General features: G+C 60.7%; 1 protein-coding gene across 1 annotated transcript in view; it reads right to left on the bottom strand.

The window, feature by feature from the left end:
- The window catches only part of PRKX (protein kinase cAMP-dependent X-linked catalytic subunit), a 59,443-nt gene extending 41,805 nt beyond the window's left edge, over positions 1-17,638 (bottom strand). The window contains exon 1 of the mRNA XM_079123238.1: positions 17,144-17,638. Coding sequence (XP_078979364.1) covers positions 17,144-17,309 — 166 coding nt within the window. The 5' untranslated portion in view covers positions 17,310-17,638. The remainder of the gene's footprint in view (positions 1-17,143) is intronic.
- Positions 17,639-18,608: the final 970 nt, after the last annotated feature.

Genomic DNA, 18,608 nt, shown 5'->3' with positions numbered 1-18,608 from the left:
CACAGCGGGAGAGTGGACACAGCGGGAGAGTGGACACAGCGGGAGAGTGGACACAGCAGGAGAGTGGACACAGCGGGAGAGGGGACACAGCAGGAGAGGGGACACAGAAGGAGAGTGGACACAGCGGGAGAGTGGACACAGCAGGAGAGTGGACACAGCGGGAGAGGGGACACAGCAGGAGAGGGGACACAGAAGGAGAGTGGACACAGCTGGGAGAGTGGACACAGCGGGAGAGTGGACACAGCAGGAAAGTGGACACAGCGGGAGAGGGACACAGAAGGAGAGTGGACACAGCTGGGAGAGTGGACACAGCGGGAGAGGGGACACAGCAGGAGAGGGGACACAGAAGGAGAGTGGGCACAGCTGGGAGAGTGGACACAGCGGGAGAGTGGACACAGCGGGAGAGTGGACACAGCTGGGAGAGTGGACACAGCGGGAGAGTGGACACAGCGGGAGAGTGGACACAGCGGGAGAGGGGACACAGCAGGAGAGGGGACACAGAAGGAGAGTGGACACAGCTGGGAGAGTGGACACAGCGGGAGAGTGGACACAGCTGGGAGAGTGGACACAGCGGGAGAGTGGACACAGCTGGGAGAGTGGACACAGCGGGAGAGTGGACACAGCTGGGAGAGTGGACACAGCGGGAGAGTGGACACAGCTGGGAGAGTGGACACAGCGGGAGAGTGGACACAGCGGGAGAGTGGACACAGCGGGAGAGTGGACACAGCGGGAGAGGGGACACAGCAGGAGAGGGGACACAGAAGGAGAGTGGACACAGCTGGGAGAGTGGACACAGCGGGAGAGTGGACACAGCGGGAGAGTGGACACAGCTGGGAGAGTGGACACAGCGGGAGAGTGGACACAGCGGGAGAGTGGACACAGTGGGAGAGGGGACACAGCAGGAGAGTGGACACAGCGGGAGAGTGGACACAACCAGAGAGTGGACATAACCTGAGCCACCCCTACTCCTGACCAAGGTCCCCTGGCGTGTCCGTCACGGTCGGCTTAGATGGCAATCTCCGCAGGCGGTCTCGATGGCCGTCCTCTGACGCGATGGCCTGGGCCGCTCGGCTGCCCTGAGGAACCTGCCCAGGACGCTCTGGAGCGTCCGCTCCGTCACATGAAGGTCGTCCCCGCAGAAGAAATTCAAGCGGCAAAGCTGGAAGCCCGGAGCCCACCGGGGACAGTCCCCTGGCGTCGGGTGGATGAAGTCACCGCGCTTCAAAGAACCGATGGAGAATTTCCCGGAACACCGGAAACAATGGCTCCCAGGCCTCGGGCTGAGCGCGTCACCCTCTCCTGGTCACAGTGACACGTGACATCAGCACGTTCCTGCAAGGGACACCTGTGCCCGCGTCCTGGGCAGCCACTACGTCCCGTTTCTATGTCGAGAAAGAAAGAGAACCGACCGCAGCCCCTGGGTGACGAGCCACCGCCTGCAGCCCCGGCGGCCGCTGAAGCCACCCACCCAGGCAGGCCTGGCACGGGCACGCGGGTCCCGGACACCGCAATGAGGTCAGGACAGAAATACGGCCGGGCTTCCCGGCACCCAGCAGGTCCGCGTCCACTCTCGGCCCGTTACCGCGTAGGAGAACCGCGCCCGGCAAGAGCCCCGAGCTGAATGGAGAAACGCGTCTCAGCAGGACATGCCGACGGCGACCTCGATGCTGGCTCATGGCGCCCACAACCCGAGGGACACGGGCCACGCCGCCCGAGGTGTCTGACAAACACAGCGAGGCAAAGTGGACGGAGAGCCAAGAAAAGAGAAAAAACTTAGATGTCCCCACACACACGCTGGTAGGAGGGATGCGTCCCTCACGCTCGGGAGGAGATCGACCATCATGGAAAATGACAGAGCTGATTCTGCCAGCTCCGTAGGGGCCACCTCTGGGGCTGGACGGACGGTCACGGGGTCACAGTGCGAAGTCCCCAGATCGAAGACCAGCCAGGCTGCCCGTTCCCGGAGGTGAAGGACGACTCAGAAAGGGTGTGCTGAAGGGGAAAAGGTAGAGGCCAAGGTGACGTTGCCAAGCAGACATGTTCAGAGAGCCGCATCGTGGAACAGGGTCAGGGAGTTGCTGACCACTTGAATGGGCTCACAGGGTGGTGGGTGTAGGCAGATGCTGTGTGGTTGCAAGAGGTCTCTGGGCTGTGCCTTTGGGGACTATATCCTGTCTCTGGCTCCTTGGGGACTTTATCTTGCCCCTGGCTCCTTGGGGACTATATCCTGTGCCTGGCTCCTTGGGGACTATATCCTGTCCCTGGCTCCTTGGGGACTCTATCCTGTCCCTGGCTCCCTGGGGACTATATCCTGTCCCTGGCTCCTTGGGGACTATATCCTGTCCCTGGCTCCTTGGGGACTCTATCCTGTCCCTGGCTCCCTGGGGACTATATCCTGTCCCTGGCTCCTTGGGGACTCAATCCTGTCCCTGGCTCCATGGGGACTATATCCTGTCCCTGGCTCCATGGGGACTATATCCTATCCCTGGCTCCTTGGGGACTATATCCTGTCCCTGGCTCCATGGGGACTATATCCCGTCCCTGGCTCCTTGGGGACTATATCCCGTCCCTGGCTCCATGGGGACTGTATCCCATCCCTGGCTCCTTGGGGACTATATCCTGTCCCTGGCTCCTTGGGAACTATATCCTGTCCCTGGCTCCTTGGGGACTATATCTGGTCCCTGGTGAGCAGAGCTCTCTCTGCTTCCTGGTGCCACGTCCTGAGCTGCTCTCCTCCTCCAGGCCCTTCCGCCATTTTGTTCTGCCTCACCTTGGGCCACAGCCATGGAGTCGCCCACCATGGACTGAACCTCTGACACCATGAGCCCCAATAAACTCCTCCTCTAAAGCTGTTCTCATCGGGTCCTCTGGTCACAGCGGAGAAAGAGCCGACTTCAGCAAGCAGTCTTGGAGGCCCACAGGTCACACGCAGCCTCCTTGAGAGAACAAAGACGCCCCAGGGGTCGATTTACACCGCCTTTGGGAGCAGAGCCCGGTCTCCCTGGAAGGACGGCCTGTCCCGCTCACTCAGCGAGGAAGAACAGGAGGCGGCCAGCTTCGTGTGGACGGTTCCCTCCCCTGTCCGATGCTGCCACTCTCTCTGGGCAGGTGGCCCTGGGGACCGTCCGTCAGGTGGCATTGCCAAAATTCAAAGAACCGCCGTGCTGCCAGCAATCAGCAGGGCTGACCCTGAGTCGGCCCGAAACCCGGCGTGGGTTACGGGACTTGCTAGCCCCGGGCCTCCGGCGTGTCCAGACGCCCCACGTCACGCAGGTGGGCCCAGAAAGCACAGCCCGGCTCCCCAGTGAACCGATGCCCCCAGGAAGAGCAGGTTCCCCCCCGCAGAGGCAAAGCCCCCGCTCGGCCCGCTGCCCCGGCGGAGGGGGACCCGGGGCCTGAACACCCAAGCCTCACACCAGGGTGCCGGAGAAGACGGGGTTCCTGACCGCCTTCCAGGTGGCGTGATCCACCTCTCCCAGGACTCGGCCCCGATCCTCTCAAGTAACCACTGTCCACCTACAAGCTTCCGGAAGCTTCAGGAGGAAGGCAAACGTAAGCCCAAAACAACTGGAGGATGAAAATATATAGAATCTGGTTCAGAAATCCATGCAAGTCGAAAGCAGGAAGTCGAAAGCGAGAATCCGAGACAAGAGTTAATAGTACGAGGCATGAAGAAAATCAGACAGGATATAAAAAAACGACCGGGGAGGCTGACGACGGAGGATGGCAAGTCGGAGGCCAGCCTCCGCCAGTTAGTGAGACCTTGTCTGAAAATGAAATGTAAACGGGGCTGGGGGTGTGGCTCAGTGGTTAAGTGGACCTGGGACCAATCCCCAGGACCGATGGCCTTTCGATGGTTGGAGCATCAATTTGCTATGGTCTGAGAAGTGTCCACCCAAAGGACCATGCACTGAGGTCTTGACACCCGGGGTGGCTCTCCAGGGAGGTGGTGGAATCTTCAGGAAGCAAGGCCCAGAGGGGAGAAGCACAACCCTGGGGCGTACTTCCAGGGAACACTAAGACCCCAGTCTCTTCTTCCCTTTCACTTTTTCTGCAGGTGGATTCATGCACTCATGAGGTTACACCTCTCATGACCCAAGAGGTTGAGCATCGTGGCGGAAGACTGGCAGAGGAAGCCGATCACATGACGATCAGGCAGCAGAGAAAGAGAGACGCCGCTCCCCAGATACAAAATTTATACCCCAAAGCCACGCCCCCAGTGCCCACCTGCCCCAGCCACACCCCACCTGCCTCCAGTTACCACTCAATTATTCCCCACCAGGGAATTAATTCACTATTTGGGTTAAGGCTCTGATAACCCAGTCATTTATCCTCTGAACCTTCTTGCATCGACTCCCACGTGAGTTTTTAGGAGACGTCTCACATCTAAACCATATCACAAGACGAACCTTCCCTCTTTATAAGCTGACTGTCTCAGGCATCTTGTCACAGTAACGGAGAGCTGGCTATACACCTTCCAGCTGATTTATCCAATCTCTGGAATGATCTGCTCTGTCATTCTCCCCAAGCCTCCGCTGTGTCTGTCCCTCCCTCTCTGGTCCCCTGGATGCCAGCTCCCGACGCAACCCAGATGTCAGAGGGGCTGGGTCTCACTCCTGTCTCTCCAACCATGTTAAGCACCCAAGCACACTAAGGATTGCTCTCCCGACCCACCCCCAGCCCCACACTTGCAGGGCCCCCACCTTCCGCCAAGTGACTCCAAAGTAATGATTCAGCCTGGTGAAATCATCACCCAAATTAACTGCCAACAAATGCAAAAGAGCGCTCGCTTTGCCTCACCCGTAAAATATCCAAATGACTACCTCAGAGAAGAAATGTGCTTAATGAATGCCTTGCAGTTCACGCGGGCACCTGGCATTTGGAGAGGGCTGGGGGCGCCCATTTCCTTCCTTGTGACCTGGTGGGTCAAGAGCGTGAATTTCTAAATGGGCAGCCGTATAGCAAAGCTATCAGGAAAGATGCCGAGTCCCTCCCGGGCTTTCTGGTCCAACGCGTAACCACCCTGGATTTCCAGGAGCGGGTCTCTGGTGTCCTCGTGCACAGAGAGGCACGGGAGAGGCGAATCCCAGGCCTCCTCGGCTCTCTCTTCCTGCACGGGAAAAGGACAATCCCTTACCTGACACCAAAGTACCTGGTCTGCTCCGTAAAAGGCTGGTAGAACCAACCACGGGTGGCCCACGGCCAATCCCACCACAGGAACCGAGGACTAAAACACCCGACCAGAACAATTAGAGGTGGAGAAGTTTATCTGCAGCTCATGGTCTCAGAGGTTCAGTCCATGCTGGGCCGACTCCATGGCTCTGGCCCAAGGTGAGGCAGAACAAAATGGCGGAAGGGTCTGGAGGAGGAGAGCAGCTCAGGACGTGGCACCAGGAAGCAGAGAGAGCTCTGATCACCAGGGACCAGATGTAAACCCCATGGAGCCAGGGAGAGGATATAGTCCCCAAGGAGCCAGGGACAGGATAGAGTCCCCAAGGAACCAGGGACAGGATATAGTCCTCAAGGAGCCAGGGACGGGATATAGTCCCCAAGGAGCCAGGGACAGGATATAGTCCCCAAGGAACCAGGGACAGGATATAGTCCTCAAGGAGCCAGGGACAGGATATAGTCCTCAAGGAGCCAGGGACAGGATATAGTCCTCAAGGAGCCAGGGACAGGATATAGTCCCCAAGGAGCCAGGGACAGGATATAGTCCCCAAGGAACCAGGGACAGGATATAGTCCCCAGGGAGCCAGGGACAGGATATAGTCCCCAGGGAGCCAGGGACAGGATATAGTCCTCAAGGAGCCAGGGACAGGATATAGTCCTCAAGGAGCCAGGGACAGGATATAGTCCTCAAGGAGCCAGGGACAGGATATAGTCCCCAAGGAGCCAGGGACAGGATATAGTCCCCAAGGAACCAGGGACAGGATATAATCCCCAAGGAGCCAGGGACGGGATATAGTCCCCAAGGAGCCAGGGAGAGGATATAGTCCCCAAGGAGCCAGGGACAGGATATAGTCCCCAGGGAGCCAGGGACAGGATATAGTCCTCAAGGAACCAGGGACAGGATATAGTCCCCAAGGAGCCAGGGACGGGATATAGTCCCCAAGGAGCCAGGGACAGGATATAGTCCCCAAGGAACCAGGGACAGGATATAGTCCTCAAGGAGCCAGGGACGGGATATAGTCCCCAAGGAGCCAGGGACAGGATATAGTCCCCAAGGAGCCAGGGACAGGATATAGTCCCCAGGGAGCCAGGGACAGGATATAGTCCTCAAGGAGCCAGGGACAGGATATAGTCCTCAAGGAGCCAGGGACAGGATATAGTCCTCAAGGAGCCAGGGACAGGATATAGTCCCCAAGGAGCCAGGGACAGGATATAGTCCCCAAGGAACCAGGGACAGGATATAGTCCCCAAGGAGCCAGGGACGGGATATAGTCCCCAAGGAGCCAGGGACAGGATATAGTCCCCAAGGAGCCAGGGACAGGATATAGTCCCCAGGGAGCCAGGGACAGGATATAGTCCTCAAGGAGCCAGGGACAGGATATAGTCCTCAAGGAGCCAGGGACAGGATATAGTCCTCAAGGAGCCAGGGACAGGATATAGTCCCCAAGGAACCAGGGACAGGATATAGTCCTCAAGGAGCCAGGGACAGGATATAGTCCCCAGGGAGCCAGGGACAGGATATAGTCCTCAAGGAGCCAGGGACAGGATATAGTCCCCAGGGAGCCAGGGACAGGATATAGTCCCCGAGGAGCCAGGGACAGGATATAGTCCCCGAGGAGCCAGGGACAAGATATAGTCCCCGAGGAGCCAGGGACAAGATATAGTCCCCGAGGAGCCAGGGACAGGATATAGTCCCCAAGGAGCCAGGGACAGGATATAGTCCCCAAGGAGCCAGGGACACAATACAGTCCCTAAGGAGCCAGGGACACGATATAGTCCCCAAGGCATGTCCCCAGTGACCACCTCCTCCAGCCACACCCCACCTGCCTACAGTCACTACCCAGTTAGTCCATTCAAGTGGATTAATCCACTAAGATTAGGTTAAGACCCTCACAGCCCCATCATTGCTCCTCTGAACCTTCTTGCAGGGTCTGAACCAGACCTCTTCCTGTGACATAATGGCTTCTCATACAAATGGTCACGCTTTGGAATCTGGGTCCTCACGGTGACATTGTAGATAGGTGGACAGGCCTTGAAGAGGTGGGACCTGGTGAGAGTTGGCTGGTCATTGGACAAAACTGGGTTTGTGTAAATTTGAAATAAATATAGAAAATAAAGAGAAGAAACCTGTTTTCTTGATAAGTTCTCAGCCTCAAGTATTTTGTTATAGCAACGAAAACAGAAATGGACTCACACACCCTATTACAAATCCATCAACAAGCTAAAGAATATCTGTGTGCAGGCCCCTCCCTGCCTCCTTTCTCTGGGTCTAAATGTCCGTCCCCATGCCAGGTGAAAACGTCCTAGGAGGCCTGCAAGATGGAGAGGCGCTCCTCACTCAGCTCCAGGTAAAAACTCAGAAAAGTTAGCAATTAGCTCGCGCATGTACTTCCAGCTGGGCAGCCGGACTGCAAGACGTCAATTAACTCAAACATCCCCTCCCCACCCAGGCACGCAGCGGTGAGTCACAGTCCCCCCGGGTGCTGACGGCAGCCAGCGCGTCGCCTCCTGGGCAGCGACGACAGAGCCCGCTGTCGTTACCAGGGCCTCAGGTGCACGCGCTCCTGGAACCCCTGTCAGTCAAACTGCACGGCAGAAGTCCCCCTGCAGCTGGAGGGCATGTGACTGAAAATGCCAGCCAGCTGACCCTCAGGGGGAGACCGGCTGCTGGCCCTGGGCGTGTCCAGGGGGCAGTGCCAACATCTGGGCGTGTCCAGGGGGCGGCACCAGCAGCTGGGCGTGTCCAGGGGCAGCAGAAGCATCTGAGCGTGTCCAGGGGCAGAGCCAGTATCTGGGCGTGTCCAGGGACAGCACAAGCAACTGAGCGTGTCCAGGAGGCGGCGCCAACATCTGGGCGTGTCCAGGGGGCGGTGCCAACATCTGGGCGTGTTCAGCGGGCGGCGCCAAAATCTGGGCGTGTCCAGGGGCGGCGCCAGCATCTGGGCGTGTCCAGGGGCGGCACCAGCATCCTCCTCTGGTGACAGGTGTCAGGAGAGACAGAACCAGACATGCTCGCCCAAGGATCCGACCCAAGGCTGCTGGCTCGGAAGACTTATTTCTAAAGACCAAAAGAGCAAGAAAAGAGCAACCAGCCCTCCTGAGGCCTCGACTTGGAACCATGAGCACAGACTGGCCAATGACCACCAACTGACGTCTGCACCCTCTCCAGGGAGAAGAGCTCCTGAGGGACTTCCAGGATCCCCCCACCCCGGGCGCCCTGTAGACAGGAAGGATGGACCTGGGCCTTCCTGCAACAGCTAGCCAGCAGACCGCCCGCCAGTCCAGGACACTGCCACCACCATCCGCCCCAGAGAACCAGATGGACAGGGGTCACCAGCGATGATGACCATGATGGTGGACTGCTGGCGAGCACGTCCCGGTCACACGTGCAGAACGGCAGTCCTGGTGCTGACAGCCAGGCCCAGGGTGGTGGGAGGGGACAAAGAAGTCCCTCGCTGTCCATCAAGGGAAGAAAGGGCAGGCGGAGCACAGGCACACGCACACATTCAGAAACGCGCATGCACAGCATGAGAGCAGACTGCAGGATGCGCTATCCTGGACGCCTGAGAAGTCAGGGGACGGAGAGGCTCAGAGGCCCTGGAGAGGGCCCCCCAGCACCAAGAGGAAGGTCCCTGCTATGGACTGATGGGTGCATCCATCAAAATGATCAGACTGATTCTGACCCCCAAAGGGGACAACATCCCCTTCCTGAGACTCACACGGGGATGCACCAGCCCTCTGAGCAGGGCAGGGACCTGGGTGTGTGTCCCCAAGTTCCTGTGTGAGTCCTCACCAGGTGCTGGTGTGGGAGGTGGGGCTCTGGGAGGGGCTGAGCTCACGGGTGCAGCCCAGGAAGGGGAGCAGGGTCCTTCTACAGAGACCAGAGAGCCCCCTGCCCGTCCACCTGTGAGGACCAGGAGCAGCGCCATCTGTGAGCAGGAAGCAGCCTCAGTAGCCCTGCGTCTGCCCCGCCTGGATCTGGGCTGCAGCCTGCGGAGCTGAGAGCTGTCAGGTCTGGGGTCCACCAGCCCCGGGCTGGGGGTCTGGTCACTGCAGCCCAGGAGACTCACACAGGGATGCACCAGCCCCCTGAGCAGAGCAGGGACCTGAGTGTGTGTCCCCAAGTTCCTGTGCTGAGTCCTCACCAGGTGCTGGGGTGGGAGGTGGGGCTCTGGGAGGGGCTGAGCTCAGCAGGTGCAGCCCAGGAAGGGGACCAGGGTCCTTCTACAGAGACCAAAGAGCCCCCTGCCCGTCCACCTGTGAGGACCAGGAGCAGCGCCATCTGTGAGCAGGAAGCAGCCTCAGCAGCCCCGAGTCTGCCCCGCCTGGACCTGGGCTGCAGCCTGCGGAGCTGAGAGCCACCAGCCCCGCAGGCTGCAGCTGGTGCGGTGCGGAAGCATCAATTCTGCTCCTGCCTCTCCCGATCCAGCACCTCAAGCTCGGTTGGTCTGAGATGCATTCACCTGTCTCTCTGCGGAGACAGAGAGACGTGCTCCAGAGGAACCTTTGGAGAAGCAGCTCAGTAGTGCAGGAACAGAAGAAGCAGGGATAGGAAACGGTGCAGCTTCTCTAGAGAACGCAGGGCAGATCCTGCAAGAGGACAGACCTAGAGGGACCTCCGGCTTCAGCAATTCCACGCCTGCACGTTACTTCAACAGGAAACCAAAGTTGGTTTTTACGGGGTCCTGCTAAGTCCACAGCGCTACCATTCACACCAGCCAGGAGCGGTAGACAGGAGGGAGGAAGGGGTTAATTTAACAATCACCACACTTTTGTCCTTTGTCCTGGGAGGATCCTGGCTGCCTGTCCTCGGAGTGGGTGAGCTGCTGAGTCCTCTCACTACTTCACCGGCTTCCGGGAGTCTCCAGAATCATCTCTTGCACTGAGAGTCCTGGGCTTTATGGGTTCAATTGTAAATGTTCCTCCACAGACACCTATGTTGATAGAGTGATCCCCTGGCTTTCAGGAGGTGGCCGTGTGTCTTTACAGAGGTGACTGAGGACCAGTGAGGTCCCCAGGGTGGCCCTGACCCCAGGACCTTGGGACATGCCTGTGTGTGGAGAGGGGTCTTTACAGTGGTGACTGAGGAACAGTGAGGTCCCCAGGGTGGCCCTGACCCCAGGACCTTGGGACGTGCCTGTGTGTGGAGAGGGGTCTTTATAGAGGTGACTGAGGAGCAGTGAGGTCCCCAGGGTGGCCCTGACCCCAGGACCTTGGGACATACCTAGTGTGGAGAGGGATCTTTACAGAGGTGACTGAGGAGCAGTGAGGTCCCCAGGGTGGCCCTGATCCCAGGACCTTGGGACATGCCTGTGTGTGGAGAGGGGTCTTTACAGAGGTGACTGAGGAGCAGTGAGGTCCCCAGGGTGGCCCTGACCCCACAGGACTGGGGTCCTGGTAGAAGAGGAGGTGAGGACACAGACGCACACAGAGGGACGACCCTATGGGGACCCAGGGAGAAGAGGCATCTGCCAGCCCAGGAGCCAGGCCTGGGGAGGAGCCAGCGCTGCCCACCCCTGGACCTCGGCCTTCAGCCTGCGGAAATATTACAGGAAAAACCCTGTTGAGTCCCCTACTCTGATATGGTGACCCTAGTTGACCAAGAGAACGTCAGGCTGCATCCACTCTTGAAAGGACTCAGGGATAGTCCCCCATGTGACCACTGGCCATCTTGAGACCCTGCGACCCTGAGCCCGCTTCCCAGGTGCCTATAGCTGACCACCTGCTGTCCACGGGCAGCGGGCACCTATGAAAGTCCTGAGAACCCCGGGGAGAGGCTCCTCACCCCCCTGGGACCCCATCTCCCAGCCCCGGAGGACCTGGCCACCAGGGTCGTCTGGACGTCCACCTCTGTCCCTCTGCACCAGGCAGACTCGGTGCCTCTGCCCTGACCCCGGGTTCCGGAAGCTCACAGGCGGACACGGAGGAGCCCGTTCTCAGGTCCAGGGGACCCGGAGCATCAGAGACGCACGGCGGGTGGTCCCGTGCGCACAGCACGCCGGGGTCCTCAGGGCACCACGGCTGGGAGCGGCCGCCGCCCTCCTCTGGGGTTGAGCACCCCGCCGGCCTCTGAGCCCGTCCCCTGATGGGCCAGCTTCCCGCTTCCTCTTCCCTTGGTGGCCACCGTCCTGCGCCCGCCTGTGTCCTCGCGCCCAGTCCCCGCGACCCTCCCTGCCTGACCCTTGCCTGTCGTTTCATGAGCTTCTGGAAAACCAGCTGAGTGTGCAGCGGAGTCCGGCTCCCTGCCTGCTGCCCGGGATGCACAAGGTCCACGGAGGCTCAGAGCTGCCTGTCCCTCAGGATGCTCCGAAATGACCGGCACGGACAGACAGACAGACTGACAGCGCCTTCCTGCTGGCTTGGCTGGACGCCGGGGTTTCCCGGAGCGGGAGACTGGATGGCAGCTGGGAAGTCCCGGGCAGATGGGGACACGTGGCTGTCACTCACAGGCAGCTGTCCCATAGGGTGCCACCTGGGCACGACCTCGCGGGACAGAGCTCCGTCCTCAGTCGTGGGTACGAAGGTCACAGGGACGAGATGCCACCTGCCCTGAGACACCCGCTAGCGAAGACCGTGTGGCCTGCGATGCTGGCCCCAGCCCAGGAGCACGGCCGGCTGACCACAGGCACCCGCTGCAGCTCCTGGAAGCAGAGCGAAGAGGGACAGCAAGTCCTCCCCACCCAGAGGCGGCCGGGCGCGGGCGACACCCAGGCGCAGGGTCCAGGCTGCCGGCCACACGCCGCCCCTGGTCACCACGGTTCCCTGCAGGCGGGGCTGCGGCCCAGAGGCAGCGTGGAGAGGGCACCGGCTTGGGGACGCGAAGGCCGACGCGTAGGAGCCAAGATTCCGGCAGGTCCCCCGGAAAACAAAAGCGCTCCACTCAGAAGCAGGAACGAGGCGCCAGGAAACCCAGCTCGCGGTGACAGCTTCCTGCTGGGCGGGAGGTGACACCCACGGAAGCTGGTCCACGCTGGACCCGCTCCCAGGAATCTTCCCCTGGGGTCCCTCCAGTCACCCTCCAGGACGGGCGGATCCAGCCCTCAACAAGTCTGCTGGTGACCCACAGAGAGCCACGTGCCACCCATGGACAGCCCAGGTGACGAGCAAGTGTCTCGCCCTGGGGACTTTAGGAGGGGATGCGCTGGGCCTGGGACGGGGGGACGGGCAGCTGAGGTCATTTCCCAGGCGAGAAGGCAGATGGGAGCAGAGAGAGAGGAGCCAGCCGAGGCTGGAACAGATTCAAGATGGCGCCCCATGGCTGGGCCACCCGAGCAGCCAGCTGCAGCCGGATGTACCATGAGCCAGGACGAGAGGAGACCGGAGCCCTGGGGGGACTCATGCGGCTGCTCGATGGGGGACCATGGAGGCAGAGAAGGAGGACAAATGGAAAGAGCGAAGGGAGGCCCCCACCCAGGTCCCTGGCTCTGGTCCACCAAGAACTGGGAAGATGTCAATCATGCAGTGAGTGGCAGATGCCGGCTCCGAAGCAAAGCCAGCACTTCTCCCGAAGGCACTAACCTGCAACCCCACCCTGCACCGTCCAGGATCTGGGGGAGCCACCCAGGGACGCAACTGGCCAAGCCCTGAGGCGGCCAGAAAGGGGGCAGCTGGAGGTCAGAGACGGGGACAGCTGGCACAGAAGGGTCGGCATGGCGACCGCCTTCAGTGAACGCACAAATGTCCTAGAGCGTCGGGATGGGAGGGGTCACAAAGACAGAAATTTATCCTCTCATGGTCCTCAAGGCCAGAGTGTGGACAGGCAGCCATCCCCGAACGGGGCCCCAGCCCTCCAGCCTCTGCCTCCGTCTCCACGTGGCTCCTCCTCTGTGTCTGTCTCCTCTTCTGTCTCTTGTGAGGACACGGCCATGCCTCAGGGCCACCCTGACCAGGAGGAGCTCCTCTCAGGGCCCTGCACTCACTGCCTCTGCAGAGACCCCGTGTCCACACCAGGTCCCTTGCACAGGTTCTGGGTCCAGATGTGGACAGGACCAGCCTCTTCCCATGGAGTCCAGCTGCCTCCACAGGCTCACGGAGGCTCCTTCCCGCCTCTCCAGCTCCTGGGCTCCAGGTGGCTCTGGGCATGATGGTCGAGCAAGACAGAAAGAGGCGATCCGTGAGCAAGTCACGGGACCTGGAGCCCAAAGTGAAGATATTTCAGGGCAGAGAACCCTGACGGGAAGCACTTCAAATCTGAAAGCCGTTTATAATCAATCATTCCTTCGGATATGCCAGCGTCTAAGAAAACTCAGGGATTTGGGGACGGCACAAAGAGTCCTCATTTCACACAGGTGCACAGGGTCTGCGTCGGGAAATCTGCTCTTCAGGTGGAACTGGGTGGTGGCCTCTGCCCAGACAGGCAGGTTACAACCCTCCGTCTGCAACAGGACTGTCCACCTCTTAGCCACAACAAGGAACAAGATCTGCAGCTGCAGGACAACAAGGTGCCACGTCCCCACGCTGGTCAGCGTAAAGATCTGCCTCCAGAGGAGACATCGCCCACGGTGAGACTGGCTTCAAGCAACCTGAGAAGTCCAGGTACCGTTTCACAATCCCCTGCGAGTCTGGGGCCATTTCAACAAATGTGTGTAAAAGAAACAGGATCTACGAAAGACCTCTGGAGACTTCCTCATCGTCTGCATCTTTCCCTTGAGCACGTGGGGAGAGAGACTGGCCAGGTACACTGGCGTATGCCTGTCATCTCAGCAGTTTGGGAGGCTGAGGCAGAAGGATCACAACTTGGAGGCCAGCCTCAGCAACTCGGCGAGACCCGAAGCAACTTGGTGAGGCCCTATCACTAAATTTACAAAAATGAAATAAAAAGGGCTGGGAATGTGGATCAGCAGTTAAAGTGTCCATGCGTTCGAACCCTGGTACCCGCCCCCCTCAAAAAAAAAAAAAAAAAAAAAAGAGAGAGAGCAAAACAGAGGTTCAAGAAAGCCAAGAACCGATATCTGGATGAACTTGCCTGTGTGCATCTTTACCTGCCCGCCATGTTTCCAGGGACACCTCTGTTCTTGCTCGGGCGAACAAGCAAGGCTTGGTGATGTACCGACGGGAAATCTGCAAACCATTTTTTTCTCTAGTGATGGTGTCAATCCTAGGAAGCCAGGGATTTCAAACCTAGGAAATGAGCCTTCAAATAAGACCCATTTCCAAAATCCGTCCACGCACCAAAATATCCAGCACCATCAAGACTTCTCCTGATGACAAACCGCGCTATTTCAAGCCAATGAACCGGAAGGATGCTGGTCAGTTAGGAGGACTGGTGTTTTCCTGGAAGCCCAGAAACCTTTCTTCTGCGTTCACGGCTGGCCACAGTCTACAGGAGCCTGTGAACACAGTCTCTTCCAGGTTGGGACTTTTGCTCAAAAGTCTTATCTTGGGTTGGGGTTGTGGCTGGGTGGCAGAGCGCTTGCCCAGCATGTCTGATGCCCTGGGTTGGATCCTCAGCACCACACAAAAATAAATGGATGAAATTAAGATATTGTGTCCATCTACAACTAAAAAAAAAAAATTTAAAGTCTTATCTCCCCACCATCTCTGGTCTCTGTGGTCCCGAGGACTTTGCCGAGTCAGGCAGAAGGGACTGTGCCTTTGATTGACAGCCCGGAAAGGTGCAGGGTGTTCTCAAGGTCCAGCCGGCGATTCTGCTGGGGGAGCGGGGGAAGGGCCAGGAGCCCAGGCTGGGATGCTCCTCGGTGACCAGGAACATCCATCGCCCCCAGGAGGGAACAAGGGACAGTCGGGAAGCACAAGTGAGTGGCACAGGACCTGCCAGCTGTCCTTCCCAAGAACCCCAGAGTTCAGAATGAACTCCTGCCAAGGTCAGTGCTGGAAGGTTCCAAGGGACGGAGTCTGGGATAAGGAAAGAATGTGTCAGTGTGTCCTGGGTTATGTCCTCTCTCTGGCCTCTGTGGACGGGCTGAAGTCACCCAAAGCAGCATTTCGAACAACAGAGGCCCCCAGAGGAGATTCAGAGACCCCTTGGTATGGGCTGGGACCCTTTGCAGGAATCTGGAAAGGGGGCCAAGGGCCAGCCGAGCTGCAGAGAATCCCGATGCACGCGTGCTGCGTGCTCAGGCTGCTGGACGGGACACAGTGGCCCGGACACAGTATCCCCAGGGCTCTAAGAGGCTGCAGACCTGTGTATTTTTTAGGTGTATTCTTGTTCTCTGGGGATGATCACTCACACCCACCGGGCGCACAGGCGCGCCTGCGTCCCGCTCTCCTGGCCTGGCAGGAGCGCGCAGGAGGCGCAGTAATCCCAGGGTCCTGCAGCAACGCCCGAGCATGTTTTTGTGTTGACAGAGAAAGATGCCGGACTGGGCGGAAGCAGCACTTGCCCAGCCCTGCCCAACCCCCCGAGTCTCTAGACGTGGTCCCCAGAGGCGGCGAGGCTGTTTGTGAGGATGAGGTTCACCCACCCGGCACCCTGTGCCAACCTGCTGTCAAACACACCGGGCCTTCAGTGCCCGCAGGCGCCAGACCCCTGGCCTCTGCTGACCTGGCCTCCAGACCCCACTGATGCGGTGCTCAGGGCCCCAGAGGAATACGGGCTGGCAGGCTGTGCCGGGGACAGGCTACCAGAGTCCAATTTCCACAGCTGACTTGGGTTTCCACCTCTTGGGGGAGCCGGGCACCTGGGGAGTGGCGGCCCCGCCCTGCTTGCCTGCAAAACAGAGGCAGCTCTGAGATCAGCCCCGCAGGGAGAGAGGGAGGGGACAGGAGAGAGAGGAGGGAGGGGAGAGAGGGCCCAGGAGGAGAGGAGGAAGGAGGAGAAAGAAGGGAAGATTACAAGAAAGGAGAGACAGAGAGAGATGGCAGAGGAGGAGGAAGAGGAGCAGGAGGAGGAGGGACAGGAAGGGGCTCCACCCACCCCGGTCCCTTCCAAACTCAGACTTCCCCAGTGACCCCTTCCCTGGGGACCAAGCACCGCCACACAGAGAGGAAAAGGAGAAGTGCCCAGCCTTGCTCCTCAGGGCTGTGGACCTCCGTGTCCCGGTGCCCAGGGGTCCTCTCAGCCCTGACCTAGGGCCCCGGGCCCCTGATAACCCCCGGCCGCCTTCTTTCTTGCCAGGAACCCGGGGCAAACCCGCGAAGCGCCTGGGAAGCACGCGCACCCCACGGACACACCCAGGCTGCCCCGTGCCCTCCTCCGCTTATTTTCCTGGCCAGCAACAAGTCTCTGTGACACCCTTAGCAACAGGGCGTCGCTAAGAAGCTGCGGGCCTCCGGGTGCCAAGGGTTTAAATGCAGCGCCCACGATCGGCCGGACATTCCGACCCACTCGGAGCGGCGGGATCCACCAAGCCCCTGCCTGCCCAGGATCCCAGCGCCCGCAGAACTTGAAACCGACCTTTCCAGCTGCCCGGTCCGGGGCCAGTTCAAAGGCAGAGAGCAAAGGAAACGCACAAGCGTCCTTTAATAAAGGAATTCCAAGTTTCAGATGCACAAGACAGAAAGGCACAGGGCGTTGAGGCGGTGCCACTGGTCGTTCCCAAAGCGCACCCCACTTCCCGTACGCTGCAGGCACCCGGGGCCCCCAAGCCCGGCGCCTCACGCACTCAGGGGTTGGGGGGTCCTGTCCTCTCCACTCAGGGCCGTTCTCCCACTCGACTTGGCGAGAGGCGACCCTGGGGTCGGTCCGCAGACGCCCTCTGGGCCGGCGCCTGCCCCTGGGGTTCGCAGCCCGAGCAGGGCGCACACGGTCCCCAGTGTGAGGTGGCTCCCAGCAACTTTTGTGACGCTCCGCAGCCCCGTCGCCAGGGCGGCGTATCTATGGGAGAGCGAGCCATCGGAAACTTAGGTAAGGCGACCGGGGCGCGGGGTGCGCCTTCCAACAACTATGGAGGAAACTCAGGTGCCGGGCTGCCCGGCGCCAGCAGCCGAGCCAGAGAGGCCAGGCCCGGGCACCTAGGGCCCTTTGTCTGATCCCAGCGCCCCGGCCGCCCCGGTGTCCACGCCCCCTACTCACCCACGGTGGCCAGGATGTCGAAGTCCTGCAGGGAGTAGACGGGCGGCTCCGGCGAGGGCGCCTCGGGGCTGGGGCAGGGCGCGGGCGCCCCGTCGGGCGTGCGCTCGGCGGCCGCCGGAGGGTCGGTGCGCGCCGCGGCCGCCGCGGCCAGCCCGGGCGCCTCCATCCGGGCGCGATCCTGGCCGGGGGGCGCCGACTGCCGGGCTTCCCCGGACGCAGCCTCGGAGGGCGGCGCGGCGGCGGCGGCGGCATCAGCGGCGGCCACCCATGCGCGTCCGGGTGCGCGGCCCGGCGCGGCGGGCGGCGCGGCGGGGACAATGGCGGGGCGCGGGGCGGCGCTCACTGCAGCAGCAGCAGCAGCAGCTGGTGCGAGTAGCCGGCGGCCTCCGGGGCGCGGCGCGGGCCGGGCGCTGGGGGCGGCGGCGGCGCGGCCGGGGCGGGGGGCGCGGCTGGAGCGGGCGGGCGCGAGGCGGGGTCGGAGCCGCGGGCGCCCGGCTGCCTGTTCATTCCTCGGGTCGCGCACCCGCCACCGGCAGCGCTGGCCCTGCGCTCGCGAGGCTGAGGGGCCGGGCGGAAGCAGCCTGGGCGGGGCGCTGCCCTGCGCCCGCCGCGACGCGCGGGGCCGGACGGGGGGCGTCGCCCGGGCCGCGCTCCGCCCCCCTCCCCGCCCCCTGCAGCGCCCCGCCCCGAGCGGCGGGGCCAGGACGCCGGGAGGTGCCGCTGCTGGTCTGCGCCCCCGGCGCGCCCGCGCGGGGTCCCCCCCGAGCTCCCGGGCAACGCGCGCGCCCGCCCCGCGGGTCACCACGCCCCGGCCCCCAGGGCGGAGAGGCGGGAAGCGGCCGGGCCGAGGGCCGGGCGTGGGGGAGACCAAAGTAAAGTTGCAAAGCAGAAAACTGAAAATGGATTTGGGTGCTGGTGGCAGACAGCCGGACGCAGCCGGTGCTGCCCGAAGCGCACGGTGCCCTCCGGCCGCACCGGGGTGTGTCGGCTTCCTGGTTCTGCTCCCGGACTTTCGGGATGAAAGGAGTTGAATGTGGGGCCAGAGGAGGAAGTGAGGGATCTCCTGGGGCTTTCTAAACGGCAGCTTCCTGAGCGGCTTTCAAAATAAACACCTTATTTTTTAAAAAGGAGAAACAGTCAAACGATAGGGGACCCGAGGCGTGGCAGGCCACTCACCGCCCCTCTTGGAAACGCAGGGATTTTTTTTTTTTTTTAAACCCTCTTCTTGGGAAGAGATAGAGAAGGTCTAGATGCGTTTTGATTGCAGACACACCCGAGTAAGGCTCTGTATACAGTTCAATACCTAAGATGGTTCTGGGGCAGCTTCTTCTTCCCATCATTCCGTTTCCCGCCGGCGCCTAAGCCGGACCAACCAGAAACGCACATGTCACCTGTCCCTTCACCCGGGAGCCCCAAGAGTATATATGTAAGCCTCATCTTGTAATAAAGCGGACTTCTCCGGTGA

The sequence above is a fragment of the Sciurus vulgaris genome, assembly GCF_902686455.1.
Source record: "Sciurus vulgaris genome assembly, chromosome: X".
Taxonomy (NCBI): Eukaryota; Metazoa; Chordata; class Mammalia; order Rodentia; family Sciuridae; genus Sciurus; species Sciurus vulgaris.
The sequence above is the reverse complement of the archived record's forward strand: the minus strand, read 5'-3'. Positions and strand labels throughout refer to the sequence as shown.